Source organism: Lissotriton helveticus, chromosome 5_1 (genome assembly GCF_964261635.1).
Source record: "Lissotriton helveticus chromosome 5_1, aLisHel1.1, whole genome shotgun sequence".
In the NCBI taxonomy this organism is placed as follows: domain Eukaryota; kingdom Metazoa; phylum Chordata; class Amphibia; order Caudata; family Salamandridae; genus Lissotriton; species Lissotriton helveticus.
In genome coordinates, this window is record NC_136065.1 from 406,275,659 (window position 1) to 406,301,650 (window position 25,992).

Here is a 25,992-nt window from a genome sequence, read left to right on the forward strand (position 1 = left end):
ATTTTGAAAAGTGTGCAGATTCCTAGACATGAAATCTCAAAAACGGTTAGAGCCAATTCACAGAACAGGGGTGATAGGTGAGGAATGTGCGGCTAGATTGATAGATCCAAATAACAAACTACCATGTCTGACACTCAAAATACTTTCATATTTTACTATACTAATTCACCACTAATCCTTTATGGATTCCGGAGTAGCGTGCTACTCACCAAAAAGCACTTGAACACCTCATATGTGGTAGCAAGCGTTATATAAACGCAAATCTTTTTCCCTTTTCTATCCCTCCGCTATCCTTCTCAATCAAAATAACTGACTAACATATTCACCACTCAAATTACTTTAATATTTCACTATACTAATTCATCAAAAAACTTTTTGGTTCCGGAGTAGCATGCTACTCGCCGAAAAAGCGCTTCAACACTTCATCAGGGGTTTCAAGCATCAGGGGTAGCAAGCACTAAATAAATGCAAACCTTTTTTCCTCTTCGATCCCTCCACTATCCTTCTCAATCCAAATAACTGACTTACATATCCACCACTCAAATATTTCGCTATACTAATTCACCACTACTCGCCGAAAGAGAACTTCAATGGCTCGTCAGGGTTGAGTTAGTAAGCTCTATATAAATGCAATAACAATACAATAGTCTCTACCAGAAAGAGTGTTACTGAAGGTAAGTAACTTGTTCTTCTGATAAAGTCTTCTAATTGCAGACTCTTCACCTCTTGAATATATACCAGAGCAGCACCCATTAGGAGGCGGGTCTGTGAATTGGTTCTAACAAAGAAGGGGAAAATAGCGCTCTTAGTGAACATGGCTGTGCACACAGTAGTGCTTCGCGACGTATGGCGCGGTGCCCCCGTAGCTCCCTGTCTGATGTCCAGACAGGATCTCCACCTGCTAATGCAGTGGTAGCAGCTTTGGCCCTTGTGCAATGGGCTTACAGACCTTCTGGAGGTTTGTTTTGGCAAATGCATAGCAGACTTGATGCAGAGTATGATGCAAACAGAGATTGTCCTCTTCTGCACAGTCTTGCCTTTTTTCGTCTGAGTAAACCTCACAAAGTGCTAATTGTCCACCTGATGTTCTTTTGGGGTCCAAGCGATGGAGTCTCTCCTACTCCTTACAGGGATAAGGTGGAGCATAGAACCCCAAAAGGGTGATGGTTTGGCCACTGTGGAATGACCTCACAACTTTTGGAAAAAAGGAAGATCAAGTCCACAGAACCAGCTTGTCTGGGAAGAAGGTGGTATATCGTGGGTTAACACAGATAGCCTCACTTGCTCCCCGAGCCATGGTGATGGTAACAAGGAATATCATCTTGAGAGTGTGAAGCTGCTCAAAATGAGTGCACATCAAATATGTGAGGACCAAGTTAAGGTCTCATTGAAGCATGATGAAGAGAGCGGGAGGAAACAAGTGTTGGAGATCATTCAAGGATAACGCATCACAATCGGCGACCTAAATAATGAGTGCAGACCCAGCAACCGTAAAAAGAAAGAAATAGCTGAAAGGTACCCCTTAAGTGAGTCCAAAGCAAAGCCTTGCCAGGTGAGAGAGAAAATAGTCAATAGAACTTCAGATACCGTGGCCTAGAGGGGCTTGATGTGGCGTGTTAAAACACAGATTTATCCCAACGACAGGCATATATAGTTTTTGTTGAGGAATGCTTGGCTGACAAGATTACATCAACCACCTCAGGAGAAAGGTTGAAGATGTTCAGTTGTCGCTGCTCAATCTTTATCCATGAAGTAGGAGATTACGAAGGCCAGGGTTCAGAACCCTGCCTTGCTCTTGCCGGAGCAAGCTGTACCTGAGGGCAGACTGATTGTAGGATAGATGCTCAAGCCCAGAAGTTCTGGATAAACTACTGTTCATGCCCAATCATGGGCCATTAAGATGACTTAGGCCTTGTTGTTCTTGATTTTCTTCAGAACTCAGGGTGGGGAGGCATACAGGAGTCCCGAATTCCACTCAGAGTGGAATGCATACCCAAGCAAGAGTTGCCTTAGAAACCCCAGCAAAAATAACTGCTGACCTTGCTCGTAGCTGGCGGTGGCAAGTAGATCAAGCCATTGTTCTCCTCATTCACATAAGAGACCTTGCGCCACCTCCAGGTGTAACTGCCACTAATGACCGGCTAGGTGCTGGCAGTTGAACTTGTCCATCCTGTCATTCAAAGATCCTGCCAGATGGTTCACCACCAGGAAGATCCCTTGATGGTCCAGCAATTTCTAGAAGTGCCACACCTCCTCGCAGCGGGTCCAGGACCCCACACTGCCCTGCTTATTGCACACCACATGGTGGTGAAGGTGTCCAAGAGCACTTGCAACAGCCTTCCTTTGATGGATGGAAGGAGGACTTTTAACGCAAAATGGATAGCCCTCAGCTCCAGGAGACCGTTATAAAGCCAGGACTCTGCTGGAGATAGAGGACTCTGATACCTGCCTCTCTCAGATGGCAGCACAAACCCATAAGGGACGCATCGGTCACCACTCTCAACTATGGGTGGGGTAGAAAGAGGCATCTGGTGTTGACCTAAACACGGTCCTGTAACAATCACTGCAGATCTTTCACAGTCTCCTTTTATATCTGGACGCGTCTGAAAGGTCTCCTTCATGTTGGGCCTACAGAGAATTTAGATCCTACTGCATAACCCGTATATGCCACATGATGTACTTGACCAGCGGGATGTAGGAGGCCATCAGTCCCTGTAGCCTCAAAGTCAACCGCACTGAAATCCATTTGTGTGTGACAGTCCTTACAGGGTTAAACCCTGTTGTTTTGGCAGGTAACATTTCCCTTACTCACTAAGCATTTTGGATGAAATGCTGTCAGAGAGAAAAGGTAGCTCCGGATCTGCATCTGGTGGTGCGGAATGAAAGAAACTGACCTTAACGCACAGGAGTGGTGCCTATATATGGTGTGCATGTCATTTCTGGAGAGGAACAGCATCCGTGTGAAGCCATATGTTGCCCCCTACCGGTGCACAAAGGTACTGCTCAAAAGTATATGTATCCAGTGAGAGTCTGGGGAAGATTCAAAAGGTGAGGAATCTAAAGTTAGAAGTTTCTATCAGAATCAAAAGGTCTGTGTAAGTAGTAGGGGCATTCAGGGGGTCTCTGACACTTCTGTTCGCTCCTTCATACCACTTTTATCTGCAGTCTCTCATTCTGCTACCCACGTTTTTCCACACGACTTTCTTTTTTGGCATATATTGAACACAATGCAACATTGCTCTGTATGCTCTTCTCAGCACTGAATATGGGTGTAGTCTGCACACCTTTCCGCCTCACTAACAGAGACAGTTGGAAACTTGCACTGCCTTCAGCCTCAATTTAACAGCCCTCAGTTGTGTACCGCTAAACACCCACCCACAACCTGAATTTGGACACCAAGAGGCGATTCAAAAATCAAAGTATGCACTATACTCAAGTCTCATGTATTAATATTACAGAAACTTTTCTGAAAAAAGCAAATTCTCTTAAGGAACACAAGATGAAGAAAAATATGTGAAATGTAAGCATGGATTGCATTGCTGACATGGAATACCATAAAGAATTTTACAGTAATTTGAGAAATCAATCAGTGGTTTTGCCAGTAAAGTTAAGGATATGAATAAAGAGTCTGATAAGGACCCTTTTTAAAGTTGTTTTTTAATTACTGCCGGATCAGAGACCCAGCAGGATAAGGCCAACATAACTCTCTGAGTAAACCACTGTTTTTTACTTCTACCCTCCCCTCACAATTTCCAAATTCCCTTTAAGGCTGTATTACAGATAATTTATTCAAGCTTGTTTACTTATCACTTGTGAAATTGTAGGATAACTGCAGGTTGTTTCTGTGAACTGGCGTAACTGGAAGAGAAGGCATTCGCTTCCTATGCCAACTGCATTCTTAAGAATGCCAGTTCACTGAAAACCACTGTTTTTGACTTCTGCCCTCCCCCCACAATTCCCCTTGAAGGTGTATTACAGATAATGTATTCAAGCATGTTTATTTCCCACTTATGAAATTGTGGGATAACTGCAGTTTGTGTCTGTGAACTGGCGTAACTGTGCCAACTCTATTCTTAGGAATGCCAGTTCACTGCAACTGGCTACAATTCAAGAGCATGCTTAGTGTCTTGACAAACAAGTGATTTTGCCTCCCTTCTGTTCATATTGTATTGCAGCATTTATATAGCAATTACTACCCCAATGTGAGGCACTGAAGCGCTTGCCTACAAGGACAGCAAGCTATACCATGTTAACTCCTTCGGCGCTCATGACGAGCTCAGCTCGTCATGAGACACAGTGGAGCATATATATATTATATATATTATATATATATATATATATTACCTACTGGCGGTCGCCAGTAGGTATATATAGTTAGGATTTTTTCTCTATGGGATTTTTGAAAATTCTATGTCTAATAACTTTGGCGTTTGTGGACGGAATTGGCTGAAATTTTCAGGAAAATGGCACATTTTGTTTCTGAGCAGCCCCTGAAAATTGGGGGGGGGGGGGGGGGGGGTTCGTCCAGGGGGGGTCGAGAAAAAAGGGGGGTCCCAAAACGTGTTTTTAACATTGAGTTTTCCATAGGGCGGTTGGCCTCACTTTTAGCCCGAACGGCTGAATGGATTTGCACGAAACTTGGCAAAATTGTAGGGACTGGTAGCCCGATGTGCCTTTTGTAGGTCTCAATATATGTGCTTCAGTGGATTTTGAGAAATTAACGTTTAAAAAAAGATATATATCTGTAACAGCGGACCGGGCAGCGCTCCGGTTCGCGGACTTTTCGCGCAACGGAGCTTTGTGAAGCGAAGCTGATTGGTTCTCCGGCGTCTGTCAACATTCCAAACAGTCCGTAGCGGCCGCCATCTTGTCTCTCGGTAGGATCGAGAGACAAGAGGAGGCGAAAGCGAAGGGGCAAATGACCATAAGGGGGCATAGTAGATCCTCCCTGACCTCTTAGGTTTGATGTACCATTTTGCCAAGTTTGGTGTAATTCCGTTCAGCCATTCAGGCTGTAGACGTATGTAAATGTCCTATGGAAAATTGCATGGGGAAAACACATTTGAAAGTGTTGAAATTTAGAACCAATTAAAATGTTACTTTGGTTTTGTATTTGTGTGTAATGAAAGTTAATTGGTTATGTATATATGTCAAATGAGAGGAAACCACAGCCATTTTGTGATACTACTGTCTGAGGTACATTTGTGAGGAATTTTTGGTGGTGAATTTCTGGTGTTTGATTTACACAGTACTAACACTTCTCCTACTTTTAAAAAGGTGAGTTGTTAATTTGTAAGGGGAACTATGTTGTACACTTGAAGATAATTTGAAAAATGTTTTCTGTTATTTATTTGCAGTCCTTCTGTTATACTAAATACTTGATAAAGTTAGTTTTATATTATGTATTACTAAAAACGATAAATGAAAGTGATTATTTTTTTCTGCAATTTACAGCAAGCAATTTCAAAATAAAATGGCTCACAATGAAGAGACCGTGGCAATTTCTTTTGAATTGTCCACTACATTGATTGAAATTGAGAGCACCAATAATGAAATATTGTCACAAGGAGGAGATGACGTGTATGATTTCATTAGATTGATTGAAATTGACAGCACCAATAATGAAATATTGTCACAAGGAGGAGATGACTTGAATGATTCCACTACATTGATTGAAATTGAGAGCACCAATAATGAAATATTGTCACGAGGAGATGACTTGAATGATTTTTTTGATCAATCTGTTGATGGCGAATTTATCGAATGTTTGGAGACCATAGAGTTACAAGAATCATCATTGCAGACTTTTCATGAGGAAATTGCTGATGAGGACATGTTACTAGTTCTTTCAAATTTAGAAAATTCTGAAGAATAAATTTATATTTAGAAATCAAAAATTGTTTGAGACATTATTCATTTTTATTTTTAATTTATGAGGTTGTAGCGAAGTGATTGTAGTATAAAATGAGACTTATAGTATAGAGTGCAACATTTTTATGTTACATGGTAAGTTTACTCATATTTACTTCCCTTCTGCCACTATATTATCTCCAATGTGTATTTGACATCTCTTCTTCATCTCCGGCCTCCTTTCTCTCACTGTGTGTCTCCGATGCATCTTATCGCTGCTATTTTGTGTACTTACAGAAGAGAGTAAAATAAAATAGTTCGGAACGTGAAAAGGGGGCAAAGTAGAGTACCCCTCACCCCCTAGGCCTTTTCAGGCGGTCCCAAAAGGATCAGTTTCTGCTTTCCTGAGAGATTATGGTATGAGTTCCATATACCACAATAATTTGCATTACAACATGCAAGATATCTATCTCCTATTACCAACTTTTGGAGATATTCGCGCTAAGCGCGAATATCTCCAAAAAGTAACACCTGCCCTGAGCAGTTCTTAGCCATGTTATCCAATGGGAGGTGGATAACATGGCTAAGAGCATTAGCTCGGTAATGCATGAATATCGCTGACTTTTTAGCGATATTCATGCATTGCGGCCGTTTATTATCGCATTTGCGATAAACCTTGATAATAGCAAGGTTTATCTTCGATAATTTCTGACGATGCTTAGCGGTAAAAAATTCGTTGGTAAGCATCGTTAGCGATAAATATCGCTTAACTTTGGTAATATGCACCAATGTCTGTTAACGTTCGATTCGAAGGAAATGAGGAAGTGTTGAAAAACATTGTTTGCGCCATCTTGCCTTTTTTGAAATGCCACACTTTTGTCGTGCACGGCAGCCATTTTAGATGCCTTGACCAGACCCACTCTCTGCACGCTGTCGATTCGTAGCATGGCTCCCCACCCTCGGAAGCATCTTCCCCAGGCACTGGTCACCCCCGCTCTCTGTCTTATGCATGGGCAATAAACCTCCCCCCATCTGCGCTGCTCTTCCCTGAGAATCACACTCTGTGCCCGCCCGACACCTCCCTTTCGCCCTATTCACTACCGCACCCTCTGACACTCCTCTTCCTCTGTGTCCGATTGTCCAGGCTATCAGCTAGCCCTGCAGATGTAGTTTATGGCTCCAGCTGTAAAGAATCACCCCTCTTCAAAGGAGTTATAGTAGATCAAGGCCCACACCCGATGAGATCCGTCACACCACACGTGTTCCTACTATCTGAAAACCATCCTGTATTGTGATTGGGGAGGGGACCGAGCCTGAAGCGGAAGATTCCAGGAATGACTCTTTGTACATCAAAGTTTTTACAATTATGTGTCACATTAAAAATATATAGCACTCCAACAAAGTAGTAGGAATATAAAACTTTAATAACATATAAATATATACAACAAAACAAAAACAGTAAAAACATTTAAACAATGAAGAGACCGTGGCAATTTCTTTTTAATTCCTGATGAGGACATGTTACTAGTTCTTTCAAATTATGAAAATTCAGAAGATGTTGCCTGGGGGTGGGTCGTCAGTAGCAGTCTGTTGTGCGAATAGTTCCAAGGCAGCAGAACGCGCTGAAATCTAGATGGCACGAAAGTGATGTCTAGTAAGTTGCCGCCCAGCAAATAACGGCGTAGGGCGCCGCGGGGGTGAGTGAGTCCAGTAGGCACCACAGCTATTCTTACCGGCATTGCAGAATTACTGCTGGGGACAATGCCTGTGCTGTAGCAGGGTCACAGCAGAAACAAAAAGGATTCTGTTGAAGATGTTGTTGGTTTTCAATTTGAAAACAGTTCTGGTGTCAACTGCTATGCTAATGTAGTGGTTAATGTTTTGTTTTCTCTAGAAAATGTAAAAGAGGGGGAGGCAGTCCAAAGTTCCGTTAAAAGGGCAAAGGAAAGGATCGGTGGTTTGAACTATCAGTCAAAAAGGGGAGGGGGTGCAACAATTTTTCCTACCGGGTCACACTGTGCTTTCACCGGAACGGAGGTCTGCAGGATTCTAGTAATTCAAAGTGAGGCTGGCGCCAGCATGGGAGCGCCGACGTCCCGCGGATACAGTTTCGTCACTCCACGGGCGATCATGGCAGTCATTCCCCATCGGGGGTCGGAGACTCCCGCGGCTCCTCTAGAATCTTCAAGGTCGTGGAGGACTACGGTGGTGGAGTCAACCAGTGACCGGGCCATTTCTTTATGCTGGGCCCGCTCTTGCCAGGTCGACCGCCATTTTGAGAGTTCGGTAGCTACTGGCGATCGCGGGGTCAAATGAGCGGACGGGCTCCACCCTGCCGGGCGAGACGTTGCAGCATGGCCACAGTGGAAGAACCCTTTTCCGGGCGCCTGGAGCGCTGAGGGTGCAGCTGGGAAGCCTCCACCTGGGGAGGCAGGAGAGGCCTGTTCGCACCGTCTCTCCCTCCCAGTGCACCCCACGGCGTCTCGCTTGAGATTTGTTATGGCCGGACCAGGCGATGAGGACGAGGGGGGGGGGGGGGGTCGGAGGCATGTGCAAGACATCCCCCCCCAGTGTTGTCGCAGCCATTATTCAAGAAAGAAGAAGTGTCCCGTCCGTCTTCGGGCCGGGCTTCCGGTGGATGTCGGCCGGATGCCCCTGGCTCTGGCCCCATGAACGGGTTCCTTGGTTTATCGGCTGCAGCCGGATCCCGTCGGCCTCGGCCCCCCGACCGTTGGTGGCCGGACCGGAAGAGCATGTGGCGGGACTACCTGAAACTGTCAAGGGCCACCGCGGCCGGACTGGGAGAGAGAGGGGAGGGTCGAGGAGATATTCCCCCCCCTGCAACTCTTCAGCGTTGTAAAGGCAATCCCCTGGCCGGGTCCCGCTGGCCTCGGCCTCTCCTCCGGCTACACCCTACGTTAGGATCTCCTGGCCGAGGCATGGCAGCAGGACCCGCCTTATATGGGCTGCTCCCGGCTGGGCGTAGCCGCAACCCTGCCCCACCTTGGAAGTTTCCAGAGTGGGGGCGGATGTTCTACTGACTTGCATTTTCCCTAGTCTATCGATTTTTTTGGCGTGGCAGGCGGTGGGATAGCGAGGGGTGATTTGGTTTCTCTTACTGTTTTTCTGGTCTCTCACCACTGGCATATTTTTAACGTTTTCTTGTTTCTAGGACATTAATAGGTTTTATCATTACGTTATGTTATCGTTTCTTTGTTCGTTGTTTAATAAAAGTTCATGTTCATCAGTGGCCTACTGATTTTCGTTTTCCTATTCCTTTCTTTCCAGGTTGTTTCATGCTAAAGTTTCTGTTAACAGGATACAGTGATCACTTCGTTATTATTGCATATGTCCTTTTCACTAGGGGTGCTCTCTGGTCGGGCCAGATGACGTATCTCTAGTAAATGGTCCGGGTGAAACAGGTGCATCAATCAGTGGGGAGTAGATAGGCATGACAGATTACAACGGGGGAGAAAGGTCCGCATTACGTACCCTTTCACTATTTGCAAAGATTTTCCTACGTATATTTGCAAACAGGGAATACCTCCAAAAAGAACCAATTCCCAAACAGTCAATGTTTGGGGAAACAATCAATGAATGAGGAACGAAATAGGCACGACGTGTTAAAGGTTTGCGTTACCTACCCTTCACTATCTGCAAAGGGAGAGAGAATATTCCTATTCTTCCTCGTTTGCAGGCAGAGAAGATTCTTAAGAGAACCAACTTCGAACAATTCAATGCTCGATTCAAACAATCAACAAGGGGTACTGTGAACACAAATGAACGCCGCTTATGTACATACACATTGGTATTATCAACAGGTTGTTCCTAATGTTTCTATTTTAGGGAGGTCAAAAAGAGATCCCATTAGTGGCCTCCTGATTTTGCTCGATTCCTTTTGTTTTTTTACACGATTTTTCGCTATCTGCAAAGACTAAACAGAGTATTGCGACTCTGTGCTTGTTTGTAAATAGAGAATGAACCAAAGAGAACAATCAATCAAATGGAGAGAGAAGCAGGCACGACGGATTACAACGGGGGCAAAGGCCTGCGTTAACTACCCTTCACTATCTGCAAAGAGAGAGTACTCCTAATAGAAATGAGGGGTGGGGGGCAGCATTCAAAGCAGATCAGTGTGCATAAACACGAAAATGTTTTTACTTACCACGTACTTGACATTCGACAGCTTATGATATTTGCTATTAAAAAACCATTGAAATTCACTGAAAAAACCATAGGTTATAGACCATATATAGTTAGGAATTAGCATTTAAAAAACCTTATTTTACTCACACAAAACCATTGAAATTCCATATATAGTTAGTTGCACTAACTATATATCGCGCACCCGCAATCCACTGCTGATCATGTCACATATTACATCATTCATGACATGGTCAGTGACATCACTGATGACATCTCAAATGACAATGCCAAGGTATATGCCGTTGGTTTGGCAATTATCAGTGTGAGAATGGGAAATGGCCTAAACAATGAGGGTAGAGCAACCGCGCTTGCCCTAACCATGCATATGCAGGGTTAAGGCAATGTGCGGTCCATATGCTGCAATGGGCGGTCTCAGGAACAAGAAGGATCAGGAGAGGACATGGTGAGGTAAGTTGGGCTGGGGGTCATTTTTAAGGGTTGCGGATAGATTTTAGGGCTCAGGGTTAGGGCTGGGGGTCGGGTTGCTTTTAGGGCTCATGGAGCGGTTTGGGTAGTTTTTAGAGCTTGGGGGGTCTTTTTAGGGCACATAGGGATGGTCAGAGTCGTTTTCAGGGCTCAGGGTAGGGCTGAGGTACTTTTTAGGGGGGTTGGATTTAAGGGCTTAGGGTGGGGTTGGGGTACTTTGAGGGCACAGGGGTCGAGGTAGTTGTTCGGGCTAAGGGCAGGTGGCATAGGGTGTGATCTTTACCATACATCCCTATACCAGTCATGCCTTTACAACAAAATTGCGTGGTAAAAGCATGTGTGTTAAATGTGTGTTAAAGGAATGCGCTGTTCAGATGCACTCGTGGTTTAAGCAGCATAGTAGAGGCACGCGTGGTTTAGACGTGCGTGCCTCTGTTAACATTTGTGTGAGAATAGCTTGCAGCTTTTTTTGGTATCCAAGGTATGTGAGACGTGACACAGAGTTTTCGTTGTGTAGAAAGTGTTCTTTGTGACCTTGTTGACATGTGGTATCAAGGGCGTTTAGGATGTTTATGTTGAAGCCTTGTAACCGTGATTGGACTTTAGGAGATTTGAAGCTGATGAAGCCTTGATTGGATTCTGCTTCTGTTTTCTTAATACTCCGGCGTGCTTTGAAGGCCTCTGATATCACTTACTGGGACTACTGCGTCCATGATAGCTACTTCCCCAGGTGTATTATCTTCATTTGATACAGACCTCAGATTGAACTGCAATATAACCTTCATTGGTGAGGCTGCCTTATCTACACAGGTCAGCGAGAACCTGGTAGGGACGACAAACTAAATGCCATTGAACTAGGTAATAGTAACAGCAGTTATTTGTAGGGCATGGAAATGGCTAATCCGTGGAGTAAAGAACAATACAGAATCAAGCATCTATTAATATTAATGTATGCCTGAGTTACAAGTACGGTCTGACTGCAATTGCGTCTATTGGTCGTTAAACGTTTTATTAGTTAAAGCCACACATTTTTTGAGAGGTGTGCGTTGGTGCACAATATTAGTTAAGTTGCAGCATCAGTGGAAATACTTTTTCATATGCAGTGCTCGTTGTGTACACATGCACAGTTTTAAAATACCCGGTGACAGCGATAACAGAGCATGGCAATATGACAGAACACACACACACTTGCGCAATTATGCCAACACATGGCCACTGTGACCCATGACTTTATATCAGGAAAATGAAAAGAAAAAATAAGTGGTATATGGCTGAGAGTTGCTCCTGCAGGGCTGAGCAAGGAGCTTTAAGATGGCCATAGCGGGCAAGTACCTTAAATCTACGTACAAAGTGGTAAGTATTAAAACTACAGGACTTAACAAAATACTTACCGGGGTTCAATTATTAATCGAAGCGTGCTGCTGGGACTATTATACTGTGTCAGGTAGGATCATATGCTACTCTATGCCTTAGAGGCTCGTGCTTTAACTACTCTTTTCCTTTCGCGACAGATCAATGTTGCCTTTGCAATGACACTGCAGTGCACTGCTGACGCGTGGTAGAGAGAACGACAAATAAATAAATAAACCTCCCTGCACTTACAGCCGGCACAGGGCCAGTATACGCATTAGTATGAAAAGTTCTCCCGTGCCTCAGCGCACTCATCTTTACCCACAACACATTTCTTCTGTGCGTCAAAGAGAATTCATAATCTAGGTGGTGAGGTGTTAAAAGCAGAACAAGAAGTGAGCTAACAAAAAAAGGCAACCTTTCGTTTTAAGAGGTGTAACTAAAACGGTGCCAGACAGTGAGAAGCATAAGCAACGTATTTATAAACAAGGTTGTGTGATGGAACAACGCATACCTCAACAACGCATGCATGAACCACGCGGTCTTAACCACGACCATGTCTATACCAGGCATGATTTTACCTCACATGCCTTTACCACGCAATTTAGTGGTAAAGACATGATTCGTAAAAGGACGTGTGATAAAGATCACACTCCTGCCCCTCTGACCTGAGCCAAAAAATTCGGCCCTCCTGCGGTCTATTCTACTAAACTTCCCGACCACCTATCCTGAACCTTAATACTCGACCAACCCGCCCCTACAAACTACTCCGACCACAGCCCACCCTCCTTGTGCACTAAAACAAACACCACCCCCTAAAACCTACCACACTTTCCCCCTGCCCCAGCCCAACTGCCCCCTCGACTTGAAAACTGTCCCTTTCCTGTCCCCTGCCCTGAGCCCTAAAACTCCCGACCCCCTAGCCCTGAAAACTATCGCCACCCCCTCAGCCCCCAAAACCAAAACCACCCCAACCCAAACAAACTACCCCCACTCTCGTCCCCTGCCCTGAGCCCTTATACTCCAGACCCCCCAGCGCCCTGAAAACTACCGAGCCCTCAGCCCCAAAACGACCCCATCACAAACTACCCCATCCCAAAGTACCCCCATCCCCGTCCCCTGCCTGAGCCCTAAAAATCCCGACCCCTTCAAGCCCTGAAAACTACCCCCAACCCCTGCAAACTATACCCCACCCCCCAAAACCCCATTTACCTCACCGCCTCACCCACCAAGCTGCAGCCCGCAACTAGACTGTGCATATGCCTTAACCATGCACATGCGTGGTTAAGGTATATGCATGGTTAGGGCAAGCATGGTTACGCCTGCGTTGTTGGAACACACATGGCTGAGGCCGCGGTGATCTGACACTTTCCCATTTAAGAATCCTAGGAGAGAATAGATTTACTGAATGCAGTCTAAAATAGACCATTCAGTAGAAACAGCACATCAAATGTTATGTACGCAATCACAACAATCTCCTATCATAAGGATTCCATATGTACCCTTGTCTGAAGTGAGACCTAGTGTGTCATCATTCGCCACAAGTCCTCAAAGAGCCTGCGCTGACCACATTCTGAGCTTTGTCAACGTGGACACAGACTAATGTTAATGTAAATGATGGAGTAATGGCCTGGCATCAAGCATACTCCGGCCCAGTGCCCAGCAGTGAAGAATCACAGTTCAGTTAAAGGTAATCTACCGTTTCGCAGACAATAAAGCAAGCCAGCTGGAATAGAACAGGTTGCCAACAGCTTATATTCCGTATCACTAACTAGGTAAGTGCAGAATCCGGTTTCTAGACAGGTCTCAAGTGATTCGATCATCCAGATTACGAACAAAGGGCCGAACTAGATGAATTCTAGATAAATTAACAAATCATGAGTAAACTGTAAACTATACAGTCAAAAAGCACAATTTTCCTAAAACCATTCTTTGCAAAATTAGATATTTATCAACATACTAAATAATTTACTATTAGCATCAAAGAGCTTTTGAAAGGGGTCATTAGGTCCAGTTGGAGCCCCCACATAGGACAAAGGACCATTTTTGGTTCCATAACAAGAAAACTGTAACGGCAGATGAGGCACCCGAGGGCTTGCAAAGGCAGGACACTTGGGGTTACAGGATTAACACTCTGGCTAATCGGAAAGATCTGGTGTCACAATAGGACAATGTGGGTTCAAAAGCAGACATTCAAATTCATTAAGCAAGGTTGATCACACATTAACCGGTTTGTCATTTCCGAGAAGAAAGTAAGATTTCTGCAACCATGTGCCACAAGAAAGAACCAAATGAGACGAAAAGTCTCTGTCTTTCTTCAGTCACACATCTTGCCTTTCTAGGAGTTATTGTACAATTCAAAAACTTGAATGTGGTTAACACACATATAACAACACCCTTTCAACAGCACACCTCACCTTCAAAGATCCTGAAAGTATTCTGAGCTTAACATAGTTCAAACTGTTTTTCTCGTATCATTTTATATTCCAGAATGTCAATATGTACACATTATTGAGTCTTGCCTCTTACTCTTGCTTTCTACGATCAATCAAATGTTCTAAATTGCAAGCAGCCACGTAAAAATAATCGATCGGTTTATTTACTGGAAGAGTAGTTTGATGAATTGCAGGAAGAAGAAACCATTATCAAAAAGGTGAGCTTTATTTTCATAGATTCTTCCGAGGCAAGAGCAATAAGGCGATTCCAATATTCTGGAGCCTATTTGCGATGACTGCTATGTACGGTTCCTTCTTCTTCAAGTTTTAAACCTCCTCCAAACCCCTCTGCCCGCACTTTAAGCATCAAACTAACATGAATAAAAGAATTTTCATTATAATCGGCCAACCCATAACATTTTCATTATAGCTCACCTCACAACTCAACTGGTAATCTGTTTCTACTATAGGATTCTTTATTAAACTGTTGCCAAAGGTCAATTTTTTTCATTCTCTATGCTCTAATTCTCCTTTTTTTTGTACACTAGTTCTAACTTCGCTGCTTCAGTCACTCACCCTTGTAGCTTCACTTTCCAGCCTCTGGTGTATCTGCCTCCTCACATTTTCTGCTGTTCACTCTACCCTCTTAGAGACTATTTTGCTAGGCAAATCTCCCCCTTTCTTGTCTCTCTCAGCATCTCGGTATGCTCGGTCCTGTCCTATGTCTTTGTCTTACTTTAAAGGGACTTCTACCTTTCACCCACCTACTCCTCTTCAGTCTTTACCTTTCTTCTTTCACTGCCTTAAAGCGGTCATTGGAGTCCTGCATGCCTGCTTCATCACCACCATGTCAATGTTTCCTACACACTACAAATGTATTTTTTCCGCATTTCCATTAACACCTTTCCTAGAGCAATTGTTATACTGTTTTTGGAGGATCAACCACAAATAACATTTTAAAAAACTCTTTAGAACCCTGATATAAAGTGTAAAGCATATTGAAAAAATTCTAATCGTGATGATGCTCTGTTTAGTAAGAAGTTTTGCCATTTGTTTTTCTTGTTTTCTTTTTTTCAATGTAATCTTTGCCGCTCTCGCCTGACATACAGGGCTGTCAATGGGCCACTGCTGTGGAACAGGGTTAGCAAAATATGTCGGTCAAAACCCCAGTGGGTATGCTGAAGGATTCCGATCTGGTTGCCGGGGATAGGCAGATCTAGCCATTTTATTGACATCCAGTCATAATTAAGTTAGTGATCCTGAAAGAGAAGGCACTGGATTCAAGACACTGTTTGAGCCGAGATCCCAAAAAGGAAGATGTGGGTACATGCCTGAAAAGCTTGAGAAACGCTGAGCTAGAAGAAGTGTTGATAAGAACTGACCTTGTTTGATCTCAGTTTATCTCTAAATAGGTACCTTGTGGCCCACTTACCTGGCGTCTTCACACAGGACATTAAGCCCTGGCCCAGTCTCCAGTGAAGGGATAATATGTGCACACAGGCATAGAAGGGGATGCAATTGGTCCAGGAGACAGCTTGGGGACCTGTAAAAAATGGACTCCTTAGGCAATCCTCTATTTTGTCTAGCTACAATTAAAGTGTCTGAGTTCCTGAAGATTTACTGATCATGTGCGGCATGAAGTCATTCTGTACATGCTCAATTGAAGGACGTCCTCAAAAGGACACTCAGCCTTATGTTGGATGTCTTTTCAAAAGGTTAAATGTTTTTTCATTTCTATATGCTTTGCTTCTGTCCTTAGTAATCCCTTACGATTCCTTCTAATTGTTTCCTGCTAGGGTCAGCCTTCGGAGAGTTGGAGAGTTTATCTCTTGTATTTTTGTTACTTTGACTTCTGTATCTATTTTGCAACTACACAGTGGGTAACCTTGCAGCTTCATGGACTACTAGGATTATTTAGTGGAGTTCTCTTAAGGAATCTTGGCTCCTGTAAACTCTACCCCTTTGAAATACAACTACATGATGCTAAATATCTTCAGTATGCACTGGTGACGTTAAGGACTATTTCAGGAGTGCTTCCCATCATTAGATTCCCGGAGTCACAGCATTTCAGGTACAGCTGGGGACAGCATTCGGACAAGAGGAGGTATCATATCAGTCATAACACTTATGAAACTACATAACTGTTAGTAAAACATCTCCCCTTTATATTTCAATGCCTACTTCTCAAGCCTGATCTTAATGGTGAGTGCTAGTGGCCCATCTCTCCTCTCCTACTATGCCTTTCACACTTCCCTATGACTCGCAACAAACTGAAGCCCTGAACGGAAATTTCTAAACTTTTCGCTGACAGGGACTTAAGTTTCGGACTGGATACACTTCATCATTGGTTCCTGCATCTGATCTACAGTCTTACACTAAATTGATCATTCTTTTAAAGTCCCTCAATTACAGATTCCCAATCTGGTCACATTAGAATACCAGCAGTGCCCCAGAGCATGCACCCCTTTGCTGACTTAAAAGTGCAGCTGTGTTCCAAGGTGTTCCTTAGGTGTGACCTGAAAGATTTAACTTGGTAGATAAAATGGATGCACAATGCTATTATGTGCTCTCAAAATTGAGGTGTCTGAAATTCAACATTCTCCTTGTTTTGTTGCCATTATACAAGTGGCACCAGCCTAAGGTAAGCATCTCACCTTAACCCCTTCGATGCTCATGACGAGCTCAGCTCGTCATGAGGTATACCTCTCGTGTGCTCATGACAAGCTGAGCTCGTCATGACCACACCCATTTCCATTATGGCCCAGCACAGCAGAGGATCTTCTGAAGCATCCAAGGTGTTAAAGCTGACACAAAGAAAGGTAACATTGAAGTCTGTTGTACCCGAACAAGTCACAATATCACTATCTGATTCCCCAACAATGCACCTGGACACACAGCGGCAGCATCGCAAAGGGGCATGTGGCTCCACTGGCTTCCACTGATGGGATCAGCCAGTCCTTTGTCTCTGGCATTGTCTCCCGCTCTCTGGTAGGAGAAAGGAGGCAACCGCCTCCCAACTGCCCTGTCTCGTGGCAGCCAGGGAGGGAAGCGGGCTGCGCCATCAGTCTGAATAGAGAAGGCTCCATTATCATCTCAGGGAAAGAAAAGGTATTTTCTGTCTAGGACCGATTAGGTCTGACAGCTTCTCTCTGCCCCTCCTCCGCCATCTCCATCCCATCGGATCGCCTGAAAGCAGATATCCTCAGCTGTAGTTGTAGGTATAAAAGATTTAAGAAACTATACATTGTAAGGAGAAATGAAAGTGTGTTCTTCTTGGGAGATACATGGCAGGAAACCCACATAGTTTAATTAAACAGGAACATTATCAATACATGAAGGTTGCTTCGTGAAGTATGAACGCAGCCAAGGGTAGATGCTCATGACAAAGACCAGAACGTTTACCTTTACATGCAAAAGACATTAGAAGCTTCAAAAAACAAGGACGCCAATGCATTGCTCAGTGGGCAAAGTGCACATGTTGCTGAAATAGAAAATAGAGTGCTTACTTCCCGGCAGCGTAGACTTCTGCGGTGTCGAATAAGTTGATTCCGTTATCGTAAGCCAAGGTCATCAGCTGTTCCGCCATCTGCAAAGCCACATGTCCATCGTGTTAGCTACACATTGCCAAGCATGCTTATCAACATTGATAGAACACAAATATGTCAAATCCTGGGTGGAGGATTCAGCCGCACATCTGAGGTCGGCAGTTCCCTTAAGGGCAGCTTTTGCTTTGCGGATAATGTGTGTCCACTGATCACAGACTTTATGCTGTGAGCACTTTTGCAATACTGGTGTTTTACACAACTGCAGCAGTTCCCTCGTAAGCAATGCTTTGTGACGAAAGTCGTTTACGGATAATGATAGTTTACCAACTCCCGCCACTTCACACTCCCACAATGGTACTACTAGAACGTGAGATCCAAAAGACTTGCATTTAGGGTTGTTTTTGGGAGTTTTATACACCACTAACAAGACCCAAAGGTATCTGAGCGCATTACACATCACCAGTTGCCTTACAGACAGACACATTTTTTTTTTTAATTTAAGCACAGGGAGATTCGTTCAGAGATACAGGATGTTGAGCGTCCCTGCCGAGACTCGACCCCGGTTTCCCAGCTTCGAAGTCGTCGCCTTAGCCCTTAGGCCACATCCTCTCCATGGCATGTATCATATGAATAGTAGACAAAAAGTAACAGTTTGAATAATGTTAAAATACATGAAAAACTGCTGCATGTGTACAAACACATCGCTCTAATGTTAATATTATAGTCTAACTACGACACCTCTAGTCACCTATAGTAAGAACATGGTGTAGCTACTTATCTGTAATGGTATATCCCAGCAGAGTTGTGAGGTTACAATGCCTGCTTCCGCATCCCTATAAGAATGTGAAAGGCAAGTCTCGGCTGTATCACAGCCGCTGTTCAAACAATATAAGGAGCAGTTAGCTTTTCAGCTCCTCCGATGGGTTTTCACTGAAAATGTACATTTACGCAGTATATTTATTTCTGACTTGCTTGAGTCGGTTAAATGGAAGCAGGAACCTCTCTCCATGGTACATCTTGTTCACGACAGCCGTTTTAGAAAGTGACTCCCATTAAACGGTTTAAAATATAATTCAGATGTGTGCAATCTCACACATTACACAGACATGTGCACCCTCATACATATCAGTCTACCCAGCTGCTATAAGAAAATTCAAAGAAGTACAAACAATCATGCAAGTGACACTTGTCTTAATTGCTTCGACCTTTTTATATACAGAAATCAAACAATACTGGGCCAACATGTGTTTCGCTAAATTTATCGCTTCATCAGGGACGTGTATTTGTTATATAATTCACGCAAACTGGTGCTATCTTAGGTTCCCCATTGGGTCTTATTCAATGTTATCAAAATTATTTTATTACATTCAAGTCTCTGAAAAATTATCGGCAAAGTGCCGTTGGGAATTCGATATTATCTGACTAGCTCAAACATAATTCTGCAACATGTTAGTAACAGCACTTTGGTTTATTTTCACAGTCCAAATTAAGCATTTATTCTGCATGTCAGCACTAGACTATGTGATAGAAAAGGAGACCAAGGAATTAAGCTTTTTGAGGAAAAGTTAATGCTGCGTCCAAGTGTTTGTTATAAAGAATTAACTATCCTCGCTCAACGCCTGGAACAGGGCCTCGAGACGCATGGGCTGGGACAAGAAGCCGACTCGGCAGACGCCTCTATGGCATTGCCAATGGCTGACGGAACTCCGCAAGCTCCGTGGTTTCCGGGGATGGGATGACATCGGCATCTCCACAATAGGGGATGTAATTGCCAAGGGGGAGCTGAAATCGTTCCAAGCACTCAAGACTGAATTTGGGCTACACCATTCCCAACTCTTCAAATACACCCAACTACGCCATGCGTGGCGTGCACAGAACATCCCACTTACTGATATCCCAGAATACGCACCTTTGGAGGGACGGCTCCTTCAGGAGAAGATCCCGGGGAAGGCGGTCTCCCTAACCTACAAGACCCCGACTAATAATATCCTGGGAGACCTGCTGAAATTACGGCACACATGGGAGGGGGAACTGGGAGTCATGGAGGACCTAGATTGGGTGATTGTACTCATGCATCCCCGGGAAGTAGCAATCAAATCCAGGCTACGCCTCATTCAGTTCAAAGTGCTTCACAGGACGTATTATGACAGACTAAGACTTCATAGAATGGGAAAGGTAGATAACGCACATTGCCTTAGGGGATGCCAACAGGTAGGGGATTTTTTTCACACTATATGGTCATGCAACAAGATTCAGACGTATTGGAAACATCTCTTTACTGAACTGGGGGAGGTCTTGGGGATTCCGCTTCAGTGTGAACCTAAGCTGGCACTGTTGGGCATGACCAACGAAGTCGATCTGCCACGTCCACTTCTTATCTTCTTGGTGCTGGCACTAGTAGTGGCTAAAAGAGACATTGCAAAGTATTGGGGGGCACCGGAACCGCCGGGGTTGGAGGAATGGAGGAGAGGGCTAGACCTGTACATGGCAGCAGAGAGAGCGATGTATAAAGCAAGGGGGTGCCCAAAAAAATTCAGAAAAGTATGGGCCAAATGGCGACAGTATCATGGGTTGGATGGGGGATTGTGAGAGAGGGGTTCATGCGGAAATAAGTGCTACCATGACATGTTATGAACGTGCAGTAGACAGGAGGGAAAGGGGAATGTTTGTGCTGATGGAAATAGACTGCTTTGTTTGTTCATATTACGGGGGATTGTTGGGAGGGGTGGGACGAGTTTATTATAAGGGGGAAAAACTGTAAAAGCAGATACCCTTCGTGCTGATTGGCTGCATTCAATAACAATGAAGACATTCGCCGCTCGGCCTTCGGGATGTGGGCTAAATGGCAGTGTGAGACCCTTTTAGTTGTATTCAGTACCGCAATGATGACCACCTACACTATTGATTGAATGCCGCAAATCTTTTCTGTGTTTCTGCAATAAAAAATTAAATAAAAAAAAAAAGAATGAACTATCCTCTGGGGTATTTAAAAAGATACTGCAAGTCCCTTCTGATTTCTGTTGCCTTTGAAACAACCTCGACCCAGAGACTCATTCCTCTATTTGGTCACTGAACTCCTGAGTGACTTCCAAAATTCTTATAACATATAATGGTATAAACCGTATCACATATATTAATAGTATTATCAATGTAACAAACTACATTCTCCAGTTTCCTTTAAGGTATACAAGTCTCTGAGGAGCTTGTGATCGCATAGCGGGGCAGAGCCAATAAGTTCTGTTATGATGTTACAGGACTCTCATACAACACCTCAAGGTCACGATACTCACCAAGTAGCAAACCTAACAGCTGTGAAGATGTACTGAGAAGAAAAGATTGCGTTCTTCAAGTGGAGCATCTGAACAATTACCCAGATCTAGAAACGGTCTAATTTGAACCTGATGAGGTGGGTGAATACTATTTGCATATCCACCCAATGCCAAACGTTTGGATTTCCCGTTAGTCAAATGATTAAAGAACATTCAGACAATATTTCAATAAGAAACCATATATAAAAAAACACTTTCTTCCACCTGTTTCCTGGCCATGAAGGAACTCGAAAAGATCCTTCCATTTATCCCACAGTCATCTAGGCAGCTGCTGATTCAAGCGTTGATTTTTAGCAGGTTGGACTAAAGCAATTGTATTTTAGTATTTCAGATCATTTTATACAGAGATTGCAGTTAATCCAGAACGATTCTGTTAAACTCATACACATCCTCTGTATATCTGAGAATATTTCTATGCATGTCAGAAAACTTTATTGGCTCCATATGTGGAAAATATGCTGATTCGAGTCCCTCTACCTCTGTCATAAAGCCTTTTTTCGGCTCAGTGTATGAATTATATTTCTATCTAGTTTAAAACGTACACCCCTACTGGGATGCTTTGTTCAGACTTACTCAATTTGATGATCATGCCTAAGTTTCATAAGACAAGACCTTGTGAATGGGCTCTCTCAGTAGTTACAGCCCCAGCATGGAACAAGCTCCCATTGAGCTACGGTCTGAACCGAATTTTATCAAACTCCATAAGGCCTTAAAACAGATTTGTTTTAATTAATCTAAATATAATCTCTTTTATTGTTAACCCAGCAGTAGGACACCCTTGGGCAATTGTGCGCTTAAACTAATAACAATAATAATAATAACAATAAGATGTAACACAGCTGACCACACATCGTGCCAAAGGAAACAAGGCAAACAAATGGGGATCAGGACTCAGCTAAGTTTATTCCAATGTATTTCGGCCTCCATATAACCAAGCAAATGTTACCACCCCAAACCATCATGCACAGTGAAAGTAGTTCCGTTGGGTCCACTTTCCATTGGGGCCACATGCAAGTATAAGGGCACGTGACTATAATGCATGTGCAGTACCAAGATTAAAAAGTGAAATTGTTTTTATTGAGATTGTGGGAGAAGTCTACTTCTCTTGAAGAAGGTGGTTTTAAATACTGCTTATCCACCGAAACACGTCAATCCATATTTGACACTAAAGCTGGCGGGCATTGAAGGACAGAGTACGTATTAATCACTTGAAGATACTCTGTGATGTGCAATGTTCTAGAAAGATTGATGGTTGTAAAGACATATGTGACTGTCTACTGTACTCTCCACGTCTATGTTTATATGTTTGTGTAATGAATTGTTGTGTATTGTAAAATAGGTTCCCTCCCTTTTGTCGGGAAGGGGAACACAACGATGGATTTTTAAAAATTTTAAGTATCTTAAATAATACTATATTATCTGGTACGGATAGATGATTTGACGATTGTTTTTTCCAATTTTGGGATTTGTATATGAATAAAGAGAGAAAACTAAAAAGTACATGTGTGGTATTTGAACCTTAATGTCATCGGTGATGTATATGGAATGGGATTTCAATAAGACAGTTGAGTATTCCTGAGATCTCATATATAAGCCCAACAGGAGTTTTTAATTTGACTTACCAGTACAAACTTAGACAAAACTCTGCTGTTGGTTAGTGCTAAGGCCCATAAACACACGTATTCTTCTCCAAAACTAGATTTTATCAAGGGTATAAGAGTGAATTGATTTTGTTCCATATAATAGACAAAATGTCGTTGGGCTGGTAGGTGGTACCCCAATATTGCTGTTGTCAATGTAAGTATTTTATTTGGTGCAGAGTACCTCAAATGGTAGTAAAGAAAATTGCTTCCGTTTGTGGCTGAGGAAGCGGAAAACAGTAATAGCCTCCAAAGTTTAGAACCACTGACATTGTTGCATGGAGACGATCAGATGAGGAGGAATCAATGTAGTTCAGAGCCAGGCCATTTTGCTTGTGAAACAAAGTGGTGCAGCTCCATGGGCCTCTGTCATGAATTGATAGTCTTTCCTGCATCGTTAGCACTTTCTCTACTGTATTTCTACCCTTCTTTAACTACATCGACTGTGTCGGAGGTTCTAACATTTGGAGGCTATTACTGTTTCCCTCAATCCAAAATTGAAGCAATACCTATCATGATACACTGCACTATATATATTGATTCTTGACAAGAGCAATACTGGGTAAAGACTACCAGATGAAGGGACAATTTGGATTTTATATGGAACAAAATGTGTAAGCTCATTCAGCCTTGACAAAGTATAGTTTGGACGAAACGTGTCTGCCGTTCGTCTCTTTTACATGCAGCAATTTAAAATCATCTGTACCATCGTATCATCCTTTTAGGAAGAATACATGAGTTTATTCACCTATCACAACAGACATTCACCCACATTTGTACTGCTGCTTTAGAATTCTGGGGTGTGTGCTCAGACCTTTCTTGTATATTTTCCTCATTACCGACCCAGGCACCCGTTTACAATCAGGTTTCCTTCTCCAGTAGAGTTTGAAAGGAGCTTTGCCAGTGGACACATGTGGAGAGCCAACAGAAAACCGCCCTGTTATGTAGTTCCCCCATCCCAGTTTTTGCCTATAAAACCAATTCCAGTCTTTGAACAATATCTAGACGAAGTACAGCCCCAGCTGGCAAAAACGTTGTATATGAAATTTCGCTATGGTATACTACAAATCAATTCAAACACAGCGAAATAGGGCCAAAGGACTGATGTGATTAATAACGAGGACTGCTGTGTTTTATGCCAACCTAATGCACAAGAAAATGAGTTACATATATTATTCTTTTGTCCCACATATGCCAAGTCTAGGCGAAAATGGATTAAACTCATTTATCGAAACCTGGGAACAAGGTCTTGTTCTGAAGTGTTTAGAATACTCAAGACTGATACTATACAGAAAATTGTCTTTAGTGTCAGTAGATATTTATTAGCTGTTTGTATATTAAGAGAAAAAAGGCCTGAAATTTTAACAAAATGTAATGTTTAAAAAAAAAAGAAGCAACAACATGCAGTTATAAATTCTAATATGTACCTTCTTTTTGCACTTGCACTTTGGAAGTGGGCAGAGCCTTGATTGAACAAATTGTTGTGTCTGCTTAGTTCAGTTTTAGTTAATTTATTAGCACATTTAAAGCACGTTTACTTTTGTTGCTCTTTAGACTTTAAAAGCACTTTCATCATAATGTAAGTTTTGGTATTGTCTCTGGTCGACCTAACTTGGATTTTATCCTCTTCATGTTTTAACTGTATAGGATTAGAAGCTTAGCATTTTTATTGTATTTTAATATATTTGACGCATCGTTTGCCGGAGTAATTTTTAGCATTTCAACATATAAACTTTTGCATTTGTATTCGTTTAAGGTGACACTAAAAGGGATGTCCTGCATTTTATAACTATGTTTTATCAACAAATATGTTAACATTTTATTCTATGCATCTTTTATGGTTTCGAAAACTGAAATAAAGATTAAACGAATGAATGAATAGTTCCTCTTTCCACTTTAAGGCAGATGGATACCCTAGTTGAGTGTCCTATTAAATCTCTCCACCACTTCATCAGTCTTGGGTGGTACAGAACACATTTCTTATAAAAAAAAACTCTAATTTTCCTTCAGGAAGTCTTTCATCTCTTTTGAACACATTTGCGCTCCATTATACATCAGAGCAAAAGACACACAATTGATGAACGGAATGCAGAACAAATCAATCAAAACATTCACCCCCAGTCAAGAGATCTGGGTCAAATCCATCATTCTTTTGCTCACCATGCCACCCCAGTTTAGACCTGACCATATGCAAATCAGTCTAGACCCAGTGCCTCATGGGAACTGTCCAGCCTGAACTGCCAAGCCAGGTCCTCCCTGGACCAGAAACATGCATCCTAGGACCGGTTTCGGGGTTTCACCCCTCTTCAGCCAGGATAGCTTGATTCCAGTGGCACAGTGAGCCCAGGACCCACGTCTGGGCATACCTGGCGCACTGAGGGCGAGAAAGCAAAAGACACACAATTGATGAACAGAATGCAGAACAAATCAAAATATAACTGTTTTATCAACAAATATGTTTACATTTTATACTATGCATCGTTTATGGTTTCGAAAACTGAAATAAAGATTGAATGAATGAATGAATAGGTCCTCATTCCACTTTAAGGCAGATAGATACCTTTGTTGAGTGTCCTATTAAATCTCTCCACCACTTCACCAGTCTTGGTTGGTACAGAACACATTTCTTATAAAAAATCTCTCTCTCTCTCTCCTTCAGGAAGTCTTTCATCTCTGTTGAACACATTTGTGCTCCATTATACATCAGAAGCATTTTACAGAAACCTCTGCTGTCAAACGGGACGGACCTTCAACATGTTTATGACCCTTAGTGAGCCAATATTACACTCACATATACCCAACAGGCCGCCTGGACTATAGATTAACCATCACAAGCAAGTAGGGTGTTCTATTAATCTTTAAGAGGACTCATAATGTCCAATGTAATTTCTTGTCAAGGCTGCTCAACAGATTTCCGTAAACAAAGGGGTGGCACCTTGTCACTGGTACAGTACTCCCTCATGGACCCCTATACCTCCAAATCAAATGCAGACCACCAAAAATCCAAATCTATTCTTTCGTTGGTATTGACAATGCCCAGGTGCCCCAAATGGAATAACTCAAAGACAAACTCACACAGAGGGCATGGCACCACCAGTATATTGTCATGTAATAACAAACAAAGTTCATTTTTCACACAGTCATGGATTTTGTTTTATTGAGTTGTTTTATAAAGCACCAAATTACTGTTGTGTGGCCATCAGAGCTTAGT

At 42.9% G+C, this 25,992-nt stretch overlaps 1 protein-coding gene across 4 annotated transcripts in view; it reads right to left on the reverse strand.

The window, feature by feature from the left end:
• KCNAB2 (potassium voltage-gated channel subfamily A regulatory beta subunit 2) overlaps positions 1–25,992 on the reverse strand; it is a 1,353,173-nt gene that overhangs the window by 307,212 nt on the left and 1,019,969 nt on the right. For all 4 annotated transcript variants that reach the window (XR_013594749.1, XM_078642625.1, XM_078642626.1 and 1 more), the window contains one exon: positions 17,774–17,853. Coding sequence is in view for 3 of the 4 variants with exons in the window: in XM_078642625.1 (XP_078498751.1) it covers positions 17,774–17,853 (80 nt within the window). In the remaining variant the exon portion in view is untranslated. The remainder of the gene's footprint in view (positions 1–17,773; positions 17,854–25,992) is intronic.